Source organism: Cottoperca gobio, chromosome 14 (genome assembly GCF_900634415.1).
Source record: "Cottoperca gobio chromosome 14, fCotGob3.1, whole genome shotgun sequence".
Taxonomy (NCBI): domain Eukaryota; kingdom Metazoa; phylum Chordata; class Actinopteri; order Perciformes; family Bovichtidae; genus Cottoperca; species Cottoperca gobio.
Window position 1 is genome coordinate 6,762,146 of NC_041368.1, and position 20,503 is coordinate 6,782,648.

The following is a 20,503-nucleotide window of genomic DNA, read 5'->3' on the forward strand; positions in this document are numbered from 1 at the left end:
GGCTTTAGCGTGTACGGGTCACGGCCGCAAATTTGGACTTTTTCCTCTGAATCTTGCCTTTGCAGAGGACTCCAGAGAGTCACAATACTTTGAAGAAGTCGGTGTTGTAGTTGTTCGCTTTAAACGCCATTGTTGATTTGTTGTTCATCCAAAATGGAGTCGCACGCATACGTCAAAGTTTTGTCACGTGTTTGCACACTACCTATAGCATCATCCCAGCTCTCCCTTGTCAAAAAAGCACAGCAGAGGATGTACTTCCTGCGGCAGTTGAGGAAATATAAACTACCAAAGACGATGATGGTGCACTTCTACACTGCCGTCATCGAGTCCATCCTCACCTCCTCCATCACCATCTGGTATGCTGCTGCCACTGACTGGGACAAGGTCAGACTGCAGCGTGTCATTCGCTCTGCGGAGAAGGTGATCAGCTGAAATCTGCCATCCCTCCAGGACCTGTACGCCTCCACTGCAGTACTGATGCTGCAGCCAACACCTGGCAAAGCATCCTTATGTTCAGGCGCTCGGGCTTCTCTCTCGCTCGCTCTCTCTTTCTCTCTTTCTCTCTGTCTCCCAACACATTAGCGCTCTCTGCTGGATCATGTGAGAAATAGGATGAAAAGTTTGCCTATAAAATCGGTGGATTCCAAAATAAAAAAAAGGCCACTCGAAGTAGGATCCTGGATGTTGAACAGCTTGTTTTATTTACATTAGTGAATGAAACATACCAAGACTTTAACAAAAAAGAAAAACAGAGGACAAGGAGACAAGCAAAAACAATGTCCTAACTTATGAATGTGAATGTGTATTATTTACCCAGCATTGGTATTAAAGTTTCTATGTGTGGGATTTTTGAGTGATTGGGCATATTTCTTTGTAGAAAAAAAAACATAATCCATGAGTTGCTTTTAGCCTCTCATTCTAAGTATCCATGGGTCATTTCAGTCCTGATACTACCAACAGATGGTGCCAAAGTAAATACATTTTAAATCCCACACGGACTTTCAATGTGAAATATAACAAGAAAGATCTGTATTATTTTCCTTTGTTAAAAACAGCTATGTGGACAGTTGTCTAACATTCTAAAATCTGGAAGTCAGTTTATTCTGGCATATTACAAGTATAGGCAACATATCCAAAAATATACGTTAACAAGAGAAATGCACTTCGACAGCTCTGTTGTCTAACCTACAGTAAGTATGGAATATTGGCATTGACACACGTCAAGCTATCTCTATCTGCTGGAGAAGGCTGTGAGCCATTAAAAAAGATGGATTAAAAAAATTTGTGCTTTTTCAACATTTACACAGTTACACAGTTTACACACTGCAAGCCAACAATTACCAAGAAAAAAGACAAGCTAAAAAGGGAAAGAAAAAGTCTGAGAAAGTGATGAAATCATATCAAAATGACAAACATAAAACAAGCGGTCATCAACACTGGTGACGGATTTGAAACATCAAAAGCCTTTTTATGTGACACATGATATGTTAAGGGCAAGCTAAAGTCAGTAGGGGTTAAAAGCAGCATCAAAGGAGAAAGAAATAAGCTCCTTCTTTTATCTATTTATATATTTGTATGGACATAGTACTTCTTTTAGAAGTAAACACTGAGCTTTGGCAGGACATATAGGAAAAACAAGTAGCATACTTGTTATGACAGAAGACAGATTTTCAAATACACATGAATTCCTTTGCTTATTCACAACCAAGAAGGATATTTCAAGTGTGAATCAACTTTGTTATGTTATACTGTGCGTATGGATTTATTTTTATGGGAAATGGAAGTTTGCATGCGCTTCGACTTTCTGTGAAACTACAAGTTTGTAATTAAAGAATTATCAAAAAAGTAAATTGCTGAATTCCAATATGTGTAACAATTCAGAAAACTCACGTCATGCATGGTTGAAAAGGTGACACATGAAGAAGTAATGTAATATATTATTATTGCACTTCTAATGCAGCCCACTGTGACCCTAAAGAACTTGTTTCTGCCAGTCGTGCCAATGTCTCATATTTAGTGTTAGAACTGCACTCATTTTCTAATAAGGTATTCATGTTTAAAGTCAAGAACAAAAGAAGGTGAAGATTTTTCCAACCCTGAGGATACAAAGTTTCAGTTACACTCACCATGTACACATAATATAAAGAACACAATGTCAGACACAGACAGGGCAACATCATATAAGCCTTTTCCATCCAATCCAATATACAAATAATTTACTGCAAGAAATATAAACAATATCTTATATACACAATCTTGATCAAACATGTTTCTAATTATAGACAGCTACTGTGTTGTAAAGGACTGCCAAAACCACAGTGAATGCACTTGAAGGTTCAAACTAATGGGAACATGATCTAAGTGTTGATAGATCTGCATTTAAATGATAAAAGGTGAACTACACCGATTTCACACATCACAATCTGTGTAAAGGCCTCGGGGAGTACTGCTGCATAAAAAGGTGGGTAAGTGTCACAGCGCAAAGTGTGATCAAGTGATGTCTGAAGACTGCAAGTTTGAATATGAAAAAGAAAGATCTGGAGGGGGGGGGGCTCGAGGCTACATTAGCCACTACTAGCTAAACAAATCCGAATATCCACTTGAACTGTTGGATGTTGAGTTGCATTGTGGGCAATGCATGTGCCAGGTTTTGACAAAGAAGAAGAATGCTAGGAGAGCAAAGCTAAATCAGCGGAGTACTCTAATGAAAAGAGAAAACATATCTAAAATCATTAGATATTTTAATGACAGGCAAACAAAATAATGTAAATAAATGTACAAGTGTGGCGAATTCTACCTGAAATTGTTCTTAGGCTTTTAATCAGAATCAAGTTGAATCAGATTCATAATCTAAAAAAAGCATAGTGGAAATGACCGTGTTTTAGGAAGCAGGTAATAATAAGACATTATTAAACATGAGAAAAGGCGTAAAATAAATTGAGAATAAACACATTCTTCCAAATTGAACATTTTAAGAAGTCGGTCTGTGTTATTTTTGAAAAGAGAAAGAAAAAATGGAAAACAAGCTACAGATGCAAAAAGACACAGCAGCCAGCACTGTGAAAATCCACTATAATCTAATGTCACATGGCATTCAGCAAAAGTATTCACCTGATGCTCAACATGTATCAGGATTCACAGAGCAGATTCCATTCATTTACAAGGGTATTAAATATCCCAAATGAGAGAGCGTATTTTTAATTAAAATTTAGATCTAATCACTTCCTCTGAATCTCACAGTACGGAACTGTCCAACTGGATATGATGTTTAGTGTCTTGTTACAGCAGTTTCTGCTTTATAATTACAGTCTGCTTCTTGCTAAGCTATACGCTTGCATTAAAACCATATTATATAAGCACAATAGGCTGGCAGTATAGGGCTGGGTGATAATTCAATATGATCATTTTGAATCATATCGTGATGAAATCATTCATCAAGATATCGCGATACACAATAAAGCTGTCTAAATTGAGAACAACAAGCATGTACTAACTCAAATTTCTCAGAAACTCTTATTGAATGTGAAATATACTCAGTACTTTACATTTGTCAAGGATTTAATTTACAGAGGATCATACAAAAATAGACTTTACCATGTGGTTATTTCATATAGACTATTTATTTATTGAATTACCAGAAAACGTGCAGTGTCGTAAGATATGTTCTGTAGTTATCGAGATATGAAATGACCCATATCGGGACAAAAGATTTTGGTCATATCACCCAGACCTAGATGCCAGGCTTTCCCTTTTGCAAGTAAAAGCCTGGAAACCACAGATGGCATCAATACAATCCTTCTGACCTAAAATTGGACTCATGGAATCAGCTCTCTGCTCGCCCACTCATATTGTTTGTGCAGCTAATGGCCCGATCACGCTGTTCTCCCAGTGACCAGGGGTTATTATATCATTGACAAATGTGTGGCAGTGTATTGTGCAAGCTCTCACTTGTCAGGAAGGACAGACAGAGCAGCATTTCAACAGTCAGTTAAATAAAAGTTGGCAGATTTAAAAGAATGTAGCTATTGCTACCAATCTATATTTAATACTGGCTGTGTGATCTGATTTTCAAAATCGGGTAGATAGTAAAGTAGTTATTGTGTTTTCACCGAAAGAAAGACAAAACACTGTTTTACTGTTATACTTTCTGGCATCCACATGAAAGCTGTTACACATGTGCATAGTCCTCCTGCCAACAATATAACCCTGATCTCAACACAACCTCCCTGAAACACAGAGATGTTCCGTGTCTCCAGCATGAGCCCTCTACCCTCAGACAGCCAAGCGATAACGAGCAGTTGAACCTCAAAGGCCATGCGAAAGGGGTAACAAGCTTATTACAAAATACTGAAATAATAGAACATGTCAATTACGGCTCAAGAAGCGCCAAGATAACGGTTTTCAGTTTTTTTTTAACCCAGTAGTCAAGGGGGAAAGTCACAGGTTTGTGCATTTTAGGTCAAAGTTATTTATCATTACTTTCCCCAAAAGGGAGTACTGCCAGTGAGGGACAGGGAGTCGTCCAATCAAACATACGCTTAGGCAGACAGACTGGCGTTAGGGTTGAAGTGTATACAGCATGTTCTAATGCTTGCTACAAATCTTCATCGTCGTCTTCCCCGGCATCAATACCATTGTGCAGGAATGCTTCCTTTTCTGGTGACCTTGCCTCTGAATCGGTGTCGCGCTTGAAGCCCTTCATCTCGGTGTCTGGAGACGAGCGGGCCAGAGCGGCCTCAACGCTGTGATGAATGCCGTAGCCGAAGTAGATCACAAAACCTGAAAAAGCAGAGTGTACCAAAAACATGTTTCAAAACATTTCCTACTCGCAACAAAATGCCGACATAATTAGGCTGACTGAATGGTCACCTTGTTGGACTGGGGCAGGATTTCAAACTCCTAAAGCAAACAAAGTTGTTTGTGAAAGTGTGTGATCAACATGCTTTAGCCAGAAACACTCAAAAGTGAAAGACGTCGCTTTAAATGAAAACAGTAAAAAGTGAGACTTCCATGTCTTTTTTTGATTTTCAAGCAGGTGCTATATAGATACTGTGAAAGTATTAAACTGCTCAGCCAATGAAGAAATGCACACAACACAAATTCAGAAACTGTGCCTTTAAACGAGCCATCAGAACTTCCGTAAGGTAGTGATGTCATAACTGTACAATATATAGGTAGAAAGTGGTGTTACAGTCATTCCCCAGGTGCGATGGAGAGTGCCTGACCAATCTAAGCACACTGGGCATTTTTGGGAGGAGGGCTTAAAGAGACAGGCGCTAAAACAGAGGATTTCAGATTGAGGGTAAATACTGGTATATATTGCGACAGACAGTAGGAGAACAATTATGTGTTTTTGAACATTAACGCACGTGAACATGTTCTGGTAGAAACTCAAAATATAAGTACGAACCTGAAAATGAGCATACAATGTCTCCTTTAAGGGATTCAATACAATTTCTGCACCAGGCAAGTCAGTTTAAACCCTGTAAATGCAAATGTGAGAATAGATATGGAAACTACCTACCTATAGCCATCCAGACAGAAAATCGTATCCAAGTGCCTCTATCCAGCTGCATCATCAGGTAAACATTTACAAACATGCTGATCACTGGAAGGAAGGGTAGCAGTGGAACCTAAAGAGTCAAATATCAAAGAAAGGACAAATGGCGGCTACCGTTAAGATATAGCCAACATTAAATGTAAAGGCAAGATTTAAAAAACTGCTTTTTATCCATGCTATCCTACACAGAGTGAGTTCCTGAAATCAAACCTTGAAGGAAAGTTTTGTCTTGCTCTCAGGCTGTCTCCAGATGATAAAGGTGAGGAGGAGACACACCATGAAGATGACACTGAGGGCCACGATGTTCCACGCGGCAATGCCTCCCTGCACTGCCAGTATGCAGAACGCCAGGATCAACGTTCCTGCAGAAGTACATACCTTTTTATATCCTTTCCTGTATAACTCTGCACAAGTGCCATTTCATTTACCACCCACTCAAATGTAAATAAAGATTGTTCTACCCATGAGAGAGGCACAGATGTTAACAGCGAAGCCTGACAGTGTGGAAGGCTCAGTGTTGTCTGGGAACAGGAGGGTCTTGAAGCTCAATCTCTCCTCCATACCAGGCAGGATGTTTATACTGGGGACACTGATGCCGTCGCTCAGTTCTCCTTCATCTTGGGAAATGGCCATCTCATACACCATACTGGACTGTTCGGGCTGGTACCTGACACAATGAAAACACAAAGCTGTTTAGCGACTTTACTCTGTATTCACATCGCTGGAAAAACAGTTAGAAATATCCCAGTGGTACCGCAGTGAAGAGGAGCACATATTGTGCACAATGAACCCGTTTAAGAGAAGTCAATCATACTGTAATGTCAACTCCAGCCACATTTTTTAAGTAAGTGGCAGCAGGAAGTGTTTCAGCTTTCAGCTGGACCAACTCCAACATTTTTCTGTTTCCCCTGAAATAGTGTCCGTGGTTAAACTCTATCTACTTATGCCCCCCCCCCCTCCCCACTGACCTGAGTACCAAGACACAGGCAGCCACTAATGTGTAGGCCAGCAGCGTCCCTATTGACATCAGGTCCACCAGGTCCTTCAGGTCGAACAGAAAGGCCATGATAGCTTCAAAGAGCGAGACGATGAAAAGACAGGGAGAGAGAAAGTGGAACGATTAGAAGAGTTGTTTGATCCTAAAAAAAGATAAATAGAGAAGAGTGTAATGCATTTTCAAGATGGGCCATAAACATATCTGGGAATTAAATGTCTAGGTCTTGTGTGGTAAATCTTTTTTATTTTGGCTACGCTAGCTAGCTAACACGCTGGACTAATACGTTAACATGTTAAACATTATATCTGCTATACATCCGCATGTTAGCATTGACGTTTAACTCCGCTGTGTCGTACAGCCTCACAGAGATGCTGGCATGACTGCCGACTTTGTGTGTACAGTGTAAAGGTCACTAACGCAGCTCATAGTAGGCTAAGCACATACAAAAAAGCTCTGCTACAACACAACCCTTTTCATGAAGAAATATACAAAACATACAGAGTTCAAAGTGGATCATACACGTGGTACTCTTGATTTTCTGATTCAACTTTCACATCATCTCATCCCTTCCTCCTCCTCCTCCTCTTCACTCACCCAGACCCTCTTAATCCCCCTTTCTCTTCAAACACAGGCCTATATTTTACTTATCCATTACTATTTTACATTCCCTGTCCGTCTTACCAGACATTACCCCGGCGGCCATAGTGGCAGTTATGGGGGATTTTCTCTCGCTGATCCGGGCCAGGAAGTTGAAGAGCAGGCCATCCCGAGCCATGGCAAAGATGATACGGGGTAGGGGGAACATGGAACCCAACAAACTGGGGAGGTGTAGGGAGGAAAACATCAGATTGGGATGACATTTGTAGTTGCACGATAGAGGAACAAGGGAGAAAGAAATAATTGAAAGAAGTCAGTAGGGGAGAAAGGGGAAGAATTAGCAAAAGGAAACAATTACGTTTGGCAAGATAAGAGTTGCGGATTAGGGTTGGCGTGGGAGAACGTGACGGGATATCAGACTGGATGCACTGTAGAGCAACAGGGGCATGCAGTTGGACCAGTATATGCCAGCATGCAAAATGTATCCCCCTTAAAAAGCAAATATGGTGCTCCAAATGTGGTTACTCTCCGTTCGTTGTAGAAATCCTTGGTTACTTCTGCAAGCATTTTAGTTTGGAGTTCATATTCCTTACACCCCCGATGTGCAGGTAGAAAATAAAGTCTCCTTAAGTTATGTCCAGTAGCCACTGACACCATGACAAAGTATAACCTGGACTGTCTCATTAAACTTAAGAAAAGTTGGAGTTGGAGCGCTGAGTTCTGGCAGGTTTCTTCAAAATACAGTTAAATAGAATCTGCAATTGCAGACAAGTGCATTTTCAACCCGGCGCTGCTCAGCCCTACCGGCGAGAAAAGAAGCCTCGGTTAAAATGGATGCTGTTTTAAAACATGCGGGTTAGTGTCTCACCTGTCCCTACGCCAGAGGTGAGGGTTGCAGTTAGCGGGGTTTTGGTGCGGGGGGTGATCTCGACCAAGAACTTGAAAAGCAGCCCATCGTTGGCCATAGCCCAGATCACCCGGGGCATAGGGAGCATAGCACCCAGCAGGCTAGCAGGGGGGAAGACCAGGATATATAGTATCCACACTTACACCCACGAGAGTGCCGTGAAACACACATGAACAGAGACACCAGCTCACAGATACAAGGAACATCATACATTACATTTAAATAACATAATATACTGTATATCAGGGGGGGGGCACATTTTTTTAGCTTGTGAGCTACTTTTAAAATGACCAGGTCCAAGTGATCTACCTGTATTAAAAATGCTGCACGTGTGTGTTGGGGGTGGGGGGGGGATGCGTGTGCAAGGCAAGAAAAAAACTAAAAACTTGAATTTCAGGGGGCGCGGGGATCGACCGTTTGGGCCCCCCTGCTGTATATGGTGCATACAGTAATAGTAGCATGCAGGAACATGTTTTATATCAAAACACATAACAACTATCTAAGTCATTAAATGTAGCTTGTGGTGGCCTTTAGTGACATGAGTTACATAATCACGTACATACACTGATTGAGCAATATATTCTTAGCAGTGCTTTTATTTTTAGTCAAGGGATCAAATGCCTTCCGAAGTTAAATATACAATCACATAGTCTGACACATACACAGGAATGTCGTTATGTGTGCGTGTCTGCATGACTATCTGAAAGAGAGAACTAGAGCACATGAGCATGCATGTAAAGCTGCCGGCAGACCAATGCAGGTGTGTGTAACTGCTTACCTTGTAGACAGAGCACAAAGAGAGCCTACAGCTACAGCATATTTGGCTCCTCCCCAGCCCACATATTTAAAAGCTACAGGCAGAGGGCTGTTGTTGTCCAGCAGGTAGTAGGGCATCATGAGAGTGAGGGCAGCAGAAACACCAAAGTACGCCACAAAGCAGATGAGCAGCGAGGACACGATGCCGATGGGGATGGCTCTCTGGGGGTTCTTCACCTCTTCACCTTGGGGGCGTAGATGAGGAACGTCACGGTTAAACAGGGCAACAAGTACAACGTTACTTGTGATACGATATGAAAATTATCCTCGCGTAAATAATTGGCAATTCACGATATTATCCCGATAATCATCATATATGGTTAAAACTCTTAAAATGACACTAAAACATCACTTTACCTTGAAATGTTTTAAGAAACAAATATTTGTATTGCATTACAGAAATGACACACATCTTTTTTACTGAACACACAAACAATCAAACAATCTTAAATAAATAAAGTAATCATGAATCAGTCAAAATCATAACTGGCATGAATAAAAATAGCAACATTGTGTGAGTCTCTCCTTTCCGTTACTTCCTGTATTTTTTAAATCAGGACTCCATTGTTCCCTTCTCTACCATGATTGTAAGCTAAACAGCTTTTTCACGATTATCCCGTAAATGGAAATTCAGCACGATCAACTAGATCCACAATAGAAATCCCATATCGTCCCATCTCTATCACGTGCTGACATATGCGTTCAACTTTTGAAAGGATAAAAGTCCAGCCTATTAACATTTCAAGACATAAATCTGTATTATCAACCGCTCAATAACATTGGGCAGCGCTACAAATACGTATGTGCTATCAAATGGAAGACAATACAGGGAATGACAAAGGATGCAGAACTATTAACCGATTTTTCCTTTGTGCAACTGTTCTAACATCAGCCCAACATCCCCCCCCCAGTTACCACTGTTTGTTGGTAATTCATTATTGACACTTTAATTTAAGGTTTTGAGCAGAGTGTAAACACCATTCACTCTTTTATGGGCGTATTGGCAGAACTGTAGTAAATGTGGAAACCTGGGCAAACGAATGTATTAAAGAAACATTTTTGCAACAAACTGAACAAGGAGCTTATTTTTCATGTGGACCCACAAGACTGAAACCCCCAACTATTTGGCTGCAGGTGATTACGCAACAGAGCTCCTCAGGCGAACACTCGCGTCTTGTTCTGCAGTGGAATCACACGCGATGATGGGAGTGTGTGTGTAACTGTCAGGATCCTACACCACCGTTATTTAACCAATGGCAGACACTGATCAGCCTAGATTATTGGAAGGTCGGGGGTCATATGCATTACAGTGGCAACAGTTGTGTGTATGCATGTGTGTGTGCATGTGGAGGGGGAAGGGATGATGGCTTAATGCCAACTTAACTCAGCCAGAATATACACTCGCACATAAACACAGATATAATGGTTGAGGGGCTGGCTGAGAGTATGTGTGTGACAGATATGCACCCAAACTCAAGCCTTCATTCAGGGTCAACTTCACGCTAACCAATTAGAATTCAGGAACAAGAGGGGTGAGAAAAGCCGGGGGGGGGGGGGGGGGGGAGATAGCAGGCAACCTGGAAGAAACTCACGTTTGTTTTTTGTTTGTTTTACAACCCAGAAGCCTTGAACCAATTAAACAGAACTACATGCATGAAGAAACACACCCATTCACAGGTGTAGGTCTGCACAGTGTAGAGAAAAACATCTTCTCACTCCCCAAACCCCATATCATGATTTACCCCCTCAATTTGCATCACAGTGCCTCGCATTCCACCGAGAGCGAAATTGGGCCAAAAGCACTAAACTGCATGTTTCCTCACTGCCCTGCCACTCTTATGTAACACTCTTGGATGTTTAGACAAGCCTAGGATGGAAATGGTCCCAACTCCAGATTTCCCATGTGGCAGTAGAGGTGATACGAGAAGTGGAACAAGAGAAGAAGAAGGCCAACAGAGTAAGTGTTTTCTGCTTTCATCCGTCACTTACCTGTGGTTGCGATGCAGTCGAATCCGACAAAGGCGTAGAAGCAGGTAGCTGCTCCGGACAGGACGCCTGTGAAACCAAACGGCATGAAGCCGCCCTTTCCTAAACTCTCTTTGGTTGGAAGGATATCTGTCAGACTGAACAGGGAAGAAAAGAACGATTAAAATCAGCAAAAGTACCCTGCATTTGATGAAAAAGTGTATGTCCACATTCTTACTTGAGGCTGGAGTTACTGGTATAATTGGCATGTAGGATCTCTTCAGGGTCCAGCTGCCAGTTCTTCAAAGTACCTTTGACCAGGCCAGAGACCACCATGAACATCAAGACTAGGACGTTGATACACGTAAAAACCTTGTTCACAATTGCTGACTCTTTGACCCCAAATGCCAGCAGACCTTATAAATGAAGAAGACATGGAATGGAAAATGAAAAAGAAAATAAATGATGGTCTTTATGAAATGCAAGTGAAAACACGAGGGAGAGACAGAGAGAAGTTTTCCTACCTGTGAGGGTGACTATGATGAGAACAGCAAACATGTCCGGGTACTGTGCCAATATACCCGGTGCATTCATGGACATGTTCTCTCTGTAGAAATGCTCTATGCGCTTCCCAACCAACTCGTCGAAGGTAGCGCTCCATGCTCGGGCCACACTGGAGGTACCTGACATGGAGAAAGATTCTCTCATTCTGTTTCTCTAGGTGCATGTGGACACAAACAACAGCAAGGAAAGCGAAGTTGTGTGTTGTTTACCAATGATATATGAGAGAATGAGGTTCCATCCAGTGATGAAGGCCCAGAGTTCCCCTACAGTCACATAGGAGTAAAGATAAGCTGAGCCTGTTTTGGGAACACGGGCTCCAAACTCAGCATAGCACAGGCCGGCCAACACGGAGGCTAAGGCTGCTATCAGGAAAGACAGCACAATAGCAGGACCTATTGGGGGAAAGATATACCATACCATTAGAGGCTTTAATATTTGTCTCACATGACATCTTTTCTCTCGTTTGCAGTAATGTGTGAACGTACCAGAATTCTCTCGTGCAACAGCGCCGGCTAGCACGTAGACGCCAGCGCCTAGCGTGCTGCCCACGCCCAGGGCCACCAGGTCAAAAGTGTTGAGGCATCGAGAAAGATGGGAGTCCTCTGTGCTACAGTCCACCACTTTCACCCTCAGTAACTGCTTCCCGAAACGCAGAAGCTTCTCCAGCGCCATGGATCACAAACTCAGCGAAGGGGAGGGGGAGAAGGTTGACCGGGGTTCAGAGGTCACAGGGGGCAGGGGGAGAAGTCACACACCCTAATGGGAGGCAAACAAGAGAAAAGATTAGGGACGGTGATTTAAAGTACCTCATAATTTAAGGTTGTAGTGCTTTAAATAAGCAAATAACTTTTTATTTTCTGACAAACTTGGTTGTAAGTAGAACACTGTTTCCTGGGCTGTTACATAAAGCAACTGAAATCCACAATGTGCGACTGCTAGCCAAAAGAACAGAGGCCTATAGGGATAATCCATCTTATTGCTGGATACGTTGACATGTGTTACATAACACAAGTCACAGGAGAGGAGGCAAAGCCCTCGAACAGACTGTTCAACACAAAGACAATCAGAACTCACGACACGGAAAACACTCTCTTGAAAAATGCCTTGGAGGCTCATCACATTGTATCACTCCTACAAATAGCAGAAGAAAACCTACCAAGACTGTAACTATTTGCCTCTGTTTTGGGTCATACAGTACAAACCAGGACAAGCCACTATTGAGCGGCCAATGCAGTTGAAACTGTCTCTACCCTCTGGAGGCAAAAAGCAGCTGTAAGACTAACTAAGTAGTTGCAGGGAAGATACTCTGAGTCGGTCAGTAGTCTATCCAACATGTCATGCACATTCCCAAGTGTTGAGCTCACAAACTGAGAGGTAATACTTGTTATGTGGGAGGAGAAAAAATATGAAGGGCAGTTGGAATAATGGGGGGGGTGAGGAAAGAAAGAGGGGAGGGGAGGGGGTATAAACAATGTCCTCATGCTATGGAAGTGAAGTTGTGGCAGAAGTCCAGAGAAAAGGAATTGAGTGAGTGGCATGCCACAGCTTAACATGACCGCATTTGAGACACAAATCCAAAAAGGTCATGTCATGTGGACAGTGCAACAGTCATGTCACACCTCATGGAAAGTCCACATAAGGGTAAACAAAGGTGACAACCTTGTGGCCTTTTTTTTTGTTGTAAAAAATATTCATGTTCAGATATAAACTAGGCCTATTAGACCACATATGGAAAAAATTATATTAGAGTTGTGTAATATGCCCAATGAATACACTTGGCTTGAGGGAGAAGTTTACTGTGTTGGTTTTCCTAGAAAACCATCAAACACAACTAAAACAAAACACCTACACAGCTATTGTCTTCATACAGTCTGGTATGCATGACATGCAACCATCCACATAACTGTTGATAAAAATAAATAAAAATGCTCAATACAAAACTATGTTTTATAACGGTTGAACTTGAGTCTACGCTCTACAGATCTAGTGTATACGTTAAGAAAACACTGAGAACCACAGAGAACGCAAAGTACTGCCACTGAAACAATTATTTCTTATTGCACCCAATTAGCCATAATCAAGCTGGAATTATTACACATGTCAGAAGACGTTTAATTCAGCCTCTCCCACCTGCAGCTGCTATTTACTTTTGCAGAGGTCACTATTGTCTGCTCCTTGTCATTGCTAATAAACAATGTTGCATGCCAGCAGTGAGGCTCGCTGGATGTCTGGAATTACACAGGTGCTCTCTTGTTCTGTGGAAAATTAGGAGCCTACAACATGATAATGTGCTTTTTAATATTAGAGATGATTCATTAATCGATTAGTAGATTGACAGAAAATACAATACATTTGCTTTGTTTTTAATGAAGCTGGTTCCAGCTTCTCAAGTGTGAATGTTTTTCGTTGTCTTAGTCTTATGAAAGTAAACTGCTTATTTTAGACTGTTGGTCGGTCAAAACAACACATTTAAAAGATGTTACATTGAGTTTGGAAAACTGTGATGGGCACTTTTATTTTTATATATTTAAAAATGAATCGAGAAACTAAGCGACATATTAATCTATAATCGTTAGTTGCAGCCCTATTTTAATGCACATCTCAGACAAGATTATACATCAAGTTGTTAGTGCAGTTTGTTGTGTTTTGTTACACACAGTATATGGTTTTTTTAACTGACATGAAAGATATTACAGCATGAATGCATGTGTGCCTTTTGGAGATTATTATACCCAACTAAAATCCCTCCAAAATTGCATTTACTCACTATACAAATAGTATATTTGACATATTCTGTAAATATAACTGGCATGCTTAAGAAGTGCAAAAATACTGTACAGCAAATTAAAAGTGCATCTAGAAACACTGTTGCACAAATAATCCATGAAATTGCTGGAGCCAACCATGAGCAGTAAAACAGCCGAGCCCATGCTTTCAGTATTATTATTATTATTATTATTATTATTATTATTATTATTATTATTATTATGCTCAGATTAATAAGTAGCAGATTTTTACAACAACGGTTGAATAGAAACAAAATCAAACATCAGGATATTTTTGGTCAAATACCTCGATATCGGTATTGCGACGATATTGTCGGATTGACTACTTGTGCTTTGACTAAAAATCTTTACACAATTAGTTTTTTGAAAACATTATCAGTAATGTGGATATACTGACTGAGTGGGTAAAGTTAAATGATAGAACCGCTAGAACAGTCTGGAAAATGAAATCACTTTACTGTAACGCAGCCTTTAAAACCAGAAAAAGACAACAACTATGCCATTCTACGATACAACGATATCTAATCTCGAATCAATCAATCAAATGTTATTTAATGTTATTTATTTAGCCCAATATCACAGATTACACATTTGTCTCAGAGGGCTTTACAGGCCGTACAGCATAGACCCTTGCCGTGCAGAAGGAAAAACTCCCCAAAAGAAACCCCACAGCACTATATTGATTATAATATTGTTATATTGCTTTAACCCCAAATTCGAGGGCTCGGGAACAAACAAGACATGCATGCACGGAATCTGACTCTTCCAAACAACCCCATGTGTTTGAAACAGGAGGCACAATGAAATATGTCAATGCTGAAGATCAATGTCAAAATGACAATAACTTATTCCTGCATGGCGGAATACTTACTTAAAATCCCCTACAGATACGCTTCACCTGTTGGTCTGAGCAGAAAGGTTGACAGAACGGTGACGGTTGGAAGGATTAAACGATGCATTTGTTAACCAATCTTCAAACTGCTGTGAAGACTGCAGCGCGTTTGACAGCAGACGGTCTGAAATAGAATCTGAAGGAATCACATGGCTTGGCTATTCCAAGCAGCACACGCACGCACATGCACACGCACACACACAGAGCAGTAGTTGGCTGAGCGTAAAAAACCGTAATAAGTGTATTTTTACTTTAATAACTCCTGATGCATGTAAGCTCTTATATAGTCATAGAGTTGCAGCTGCATATATGTAAGCAGTCATAGTAAACAATGCAGAAAACAGCAGCTTTTTTGTAACAGAATTGTAACTCGGCAAGCTCTAGAAAGCTGCATCCAGACGAGCCTGTCAATCCAGATATGCGTTGGTGTCACTCATGCATCAAAGTCCATATATTCATACACGCAGGCTTTGTTTGAGTTCACCGTATTGAAGTGTGCACATTAATTCCACAGGAATAAGTACCAAAAGGTTTGAAAAGTTTATGGATGTAGGTTACAATAGCCTTACAAAATTCAGACTTTAGAAAGCATGGTCCCATTCTTGTCTCAGTGTACACACACATATACCAGACCCAGTGTCAGTTTAAAAGTGTTTTGGCAGAGAGAGTCGAGCAGATGGGATTTGCAGAAAGCAGAGACAGTGTCCATCTGTGGATGAACCGGAATGGGGGTGTGATCCTTTAGAACCAATGAAAGTAGACCATAAATATGACACAGCTTGACATTTAAGAAAGCTCAGAGTCCTTTTCAATACAACACCTATAAAATAACTGGATTCAGGCAGTAATTTCATAAAGTGCACCTCCTAAAAACAGAATAACTCACACAACTCACAAAACTATAATGTTCTCTATGTTTTTTTCCACTTAGTTGATGGATTATTTGACTGTTTCAGGGTCATTCAGTTGAGCTATAAGCAGCTGCTCAGCATCATACACTCACGATAGGTGCCCAGCTAACGGAGTGGAATTGCTTTCTGGCGGTGGGTCCATTGAGGAGAAAGAACGGCATGCAACAGCGGCGCGTTGATTGATGCTTGTTGACATTTGTAATGTATGTTTCCATCCAATGCGTGAGGAAGACACTCCTGGTATGATCTTAATTACCCAGCTAACGTAGAGAGATTTTACCTTTTGGTTTACAGAGGCACATGTAAACAAAGTGATGTGTTGCTGTTAGACTGACCGCGTGGGTCACCTTGAACTTGTAGTGTGGGTGGATTTCAACATGTCTATCGGTCAGTCTGTCGGTAACAGGCAAAGTCATAGGCAGCCAAGTTTTGACGCTTAAAATAAGTAAAGTAATCTCCATGTGTCTGAACACACAACAATACTACTCTCATGCTCTTCCCTGACACAGACCAGAGAAATGGTCACATATTTTAGTAAACAAAAGATTGCTCCAGTCATTCTACTAGAAAGATATTTTAAGAACGATGCTTGAACAGAGCAGGCTCTTTACTCTTTAAGCAAACAACGTAGGGACCAACAAGCGTATGAAAGAAAGCAACATTTTCTGAGCGCTCTGTTTAACACTTAACTTTGCTTGTTTATTCGCTGATGACTAATTGTCAGCAATTGCTCAACATCCAAGACATCTGGGATATTCAGAACAAAATGTGCCAAAAATAAATAAATGGGAAACAGTTTCCCTTCCATATCTGATTCCCCTCTGAGAATATTTACATTTTTATTGCAGTAAAATAGTACAAATATAAATATAATATAGTTTTTCAACATACCATATTTATGTCACATTTTGTCCAAAGTGACTTACAATAAGGGCAAACAACCATGAGGATACAAACTCAAGTCAAGCCAATGTAAGTGCTGCATACAGTAATGAGAACATATGATTATATATTTTTTATTGGACAAGGTGCTATCGAAACACATGGGTTTTCAGTCTGCAATGGAAGGTCTGATATCATTGGGGAGCTCGTGGCACCATTTTTTAGACAGTCGGGGAATATGTCAAAGTGTTCTGACTCAGGTCACAGAGAGGTTAGGACAGTACATCAATAATTAAACCCTGAAGGTGAGTTTTTCCATTTCAAAATCTTGGGATGATTTTTCTTCAAAGTTTTAGGCCAGAGTGTAATTTATTTTCCCTTAATGGTACTTTTCCTTTACTGTGAGCGAGTACATTTTCCACCACTTGTGATTAGCAGCTTCCTCTGCATGTCAGTGTCTACTCCAGACATCCGGCCCTGTCCGGCCCGCGTGAGGACAATCGTAAATTATAACATATATGAAAAAGTATATATATTTTTGTATTGTATTGCGTGCATGGTGTAAATAACTTTCTAACTGTGTTGCTATTATTTTGAAAAGGGTGCTGTTTTTCTTTATTTATGTATGCGCGCCGCGCGCGTGAACAGCTATAAGTAATGCTGGCCGGCTAGCCCTCAAAATGTCCGCTCACGCCAAAATAAGAAAGATTGATACAGAATGCCGCGTTTTCAAGAATACATGGACTACTAAGTATGTATTTACAGAAGTCAAAGGTAAAGCCGTGTGCTTAGTTTGTGGTGCGCAGGTCGCTGTGTTCAAGGATTACAATTTGAGTCGCCGTTCAAGAACTTGTCTGATGAAGAGCGGGAAAAGGAGTCGGGTGCTTTGCTAAACTGCAAAACCAACAAGGACTTTTTACAAAACATTGCACATCCAGAGATGCAGCTGTCAAGACAAGTCAAGTCTTATCTCACAAAATCGCTAGAAAAAGTAAACCGTTTTCTGACGGAGAGTTTATCAAGGAGTGTTTGGTGGATTCTGCAGCACTCTATGTCCGGAGAAAAAGGAGGCATTTAAGAAGCCATGCAGTCAATGAGAGGGACAACAACAGGGAGTGATTTATTCACGGAGGTAAATGTATGTGTGGACAAGTTGGGACTGAAATGGGACAAGCTGGCAGGCATGACAACGGATGGTTGTCCAAATCTGACGGGGAAACATGTCGGACTTTTGAAGAGAATGCAGTATGAAGTGACAGAAATGAACCCTGAACAGAAATGGGTATTTTTGCATTGTATTATACATCAGGAAGTGTTGTGTAAGTCAGTTCTAAAAATTAACCATGTTGTTGATGTTGTAACTAAAATAGTTAACTTCATCAGGGCAAGAGCATTGAATCACAGACTGAACATCGTGACATAGGCTACCACGCCGCTATGAGGTGGCTCAGCCTGGACAAAGAGTGTGGGACCTGAGAGAGTCAAGACTTCTGTGTGAAGAAAGGAAAAGACGTCCCACAGCTTTCAGAAGCAGACTGGATGGCAGACCTTGGTTTTGCTGTAGATGTGAGTAGCACTAATGAATGAACTAAATGTCAAACTGCAATGCAAGGGCCTTTTTGTGCATGAAATGTACAGCGCAGTGAAGGCTTTCATGAGAAAGTTGCAGCTTCTCAAGCCAAATGGAGGACAACATTCTCACCCACTTGCCAACACTGAAGGAAGCCACACCATCAGCTGATCACCTCCACAGGTACTCATCCATGTTAGAAGCACTGCATGGTGAGCTTTGGAGGCGATTTCAAGACTTTAAAACAGTTGAGAATGAAATGCACATGATTTTTCCCCATTTACATGCAATGTGTGGATGATGCACCCAGTGATGTTCAGCTTGAACTCATTGACCTGCAGTCTGACACACTTCTGTCAGAGCACTTTAGGGTCAGTGTCACTGCCTGAGTTTTACTCTTCCCTGAAAGAGGAGAACTTTCCACACATGAGGAGACATGCTCAGAAGATTGTGGTCCTCTTTGGATCTACCTACATATGTGAACAGACATTCTCAGTGATGAAGTTCAACAGATCCAGATACAGATCCTCTATCACTGATGATCACCTGTCAGCTGTCCTGCGCATATCCACCTCAGACATTCAACCAGATTTCAGTGCACTTGTTCAAGCCCAAGACAGACTGGATCTTTCTCACTGAACAAGTAAAGTGAACTGAAAAACATCAAAAGCACTTATTGCTTTTTGTATAAGTTGATTCATTGCTTATCTTTAACATACTGTAAAACACCTTTTCAGTATTGGTTTGTGAAGATTAACATGTTAAAATAAAATACTGATGTAATGATTGTTTTTACTGTTTATTACTTCTCTTGGAGTATTTTCCTATTCGACCCACTCCACAATTTCATATATTTATTGGAAGAGAATATCCTTATTCTTTTGATTACCAGTCACAGCTAATCAAAATATATAATGTACTGCTTTTTACAATGGGAGAAAATTAATATTGAGCAGAATTAAGTTCAATTTCTTGTTGATTCGGCCCTCCAACACAGCTCGGGCTTCATGTGAATTGTGTGAATTGTCCACCCCTGCTCTACTCTGTGTGGCCACTTGTTGCTTTCACTCCAGAATTCATTCACCACCATCCCCCCACAAGGTTGCAAACCTCTCATAGCTGATTTCAGACCAGTTTTGAGTCCTGAACAGTTGCATCCCATAACACACCCCATAGCATAGTGTCTAACATACAATACACTTTTAGTTGAACATAAATGTAGAATGGCCGAAACTTCACTTGTTAAGTGTGGGGGATTCTACATTGTTTGGCATTTAGGTGAGAGCTGCATGAATACGAAATGTATGCAACTCAGTCGTTGAATTTCTGCATCTCACGCCCCATTCACATGCTGCAGGAAACAGTAGCGCTTACTATGAAGCTTAAAATGGGGTCTGGGTCAAACGAGCATGTGGTTTAAAGCATGGGATGCTTTCGTGTAGTTAAACACTCACTCAACTTTACGCACGGAAATGCGTTTCCCTGGTGTGCATCACCTGGAAATCATCTAGCTCGAGGCACAGATAGACAGTTAGTAATGACAAACTTCTTGACCGTTTGCATGCGGCTATGTAGGAAAAAAAATGCGTAGCACGTGTAAACATAAGTTATTTACCTTAGACCCCGAAGGAGCGCATGAAGCAATGACCCAAGAGTGATTTCCTTGAAGTTTAGAAATTGTAGAAAGCAAAACTCCGTCAACACACGGAGGCCGACAAAGTTCTAGGTCTCTGTATACAGGTGGGAAGGTTTCGGGTTACTGTTTAGACTTTAGAGGGTTCAGATGGAGGAGGGGATCGAGGCAAACCAGCAGCCCCGCCCGCTCATTACCATTACAGTTGTGCAATAGCCATTACCCTCAAACTGCACGAGTGACCAAGTGGAAACTGGCTAAAATCAACAGCACATTCATGAGTATTATTTCACAATAACGTGGTTAAGAGTTTTGTTGATGAGAAAGTCAATTTTGGAGAACTTTTAACAAACAACGCATTCACAGCTGCTCCATTGAAGCTCACTTTCAAGTCAAAGAAACTGAGCATCCAGAAAAACGTTC

General features: G+C 41.1%; 1 protein-coding gene across 4 annotated transcripts; it reads right to left on the bottom strand.

Annotated features, from left to right (window-relative positions):
* Positions 1–677: 677 nt before the first annotated feature.
* On the bottom strand, positions 678–20,195 carry slc7a1a (solute carrier family 7 member 1a). Of its 4 annotated transcripts, none has more exons than XM_029447503.1 (13): positions 15,064–15,208; positions 11,892–12,162; positions 11,616–11,798; positions 11,367–11,525; positions 11,081–11,258; positions 10,867–11,000; positions 8,840–9,062; positions 8,023–8,162; positions 6,529–6,631; positions 6,022–6,227; positions 5,771–5,922; positions 5,525–5,633; positions 678–4,779 (listed from the first exon to the last, which is right to left on the bottom strand). In XM_029447503.1, the coding sequence occupies exons 2-13, from the start codon at positions 12,076–12,078 to the stop codon at positions 4,595–4,597; spliced, it is 1,959 nt and encodes a 652-aa protein (XP_029303363.1). In that variant the 5' UTR covers positions 12,079–12,162; positions 15,064–15,208; the 3' UTR covers positions 678–4,594. The 4 variants fall into 4 exon arrangements, with proteins under 4 accessions (XP_029303363.1, XP_029303362.1, XP_029303361.1 ...); XM_029447501.1 differs by lacking the exons at positions 8,023–8,162; positions 15,064–15,208 and adding exons at positions 7,239–7,375; positions 20,063–20,195 and having other exon boundaries at positions 4,595–4,779; XM_029447499.1 differs by lacking the exon at positions 8,023–8,162 and adding an exon at positions 7,239–7,375 and having other exon boundaries at positions 4,595–4,779.
* Positions 20,196–20,503: the final 308 nt, after the last annotated feature.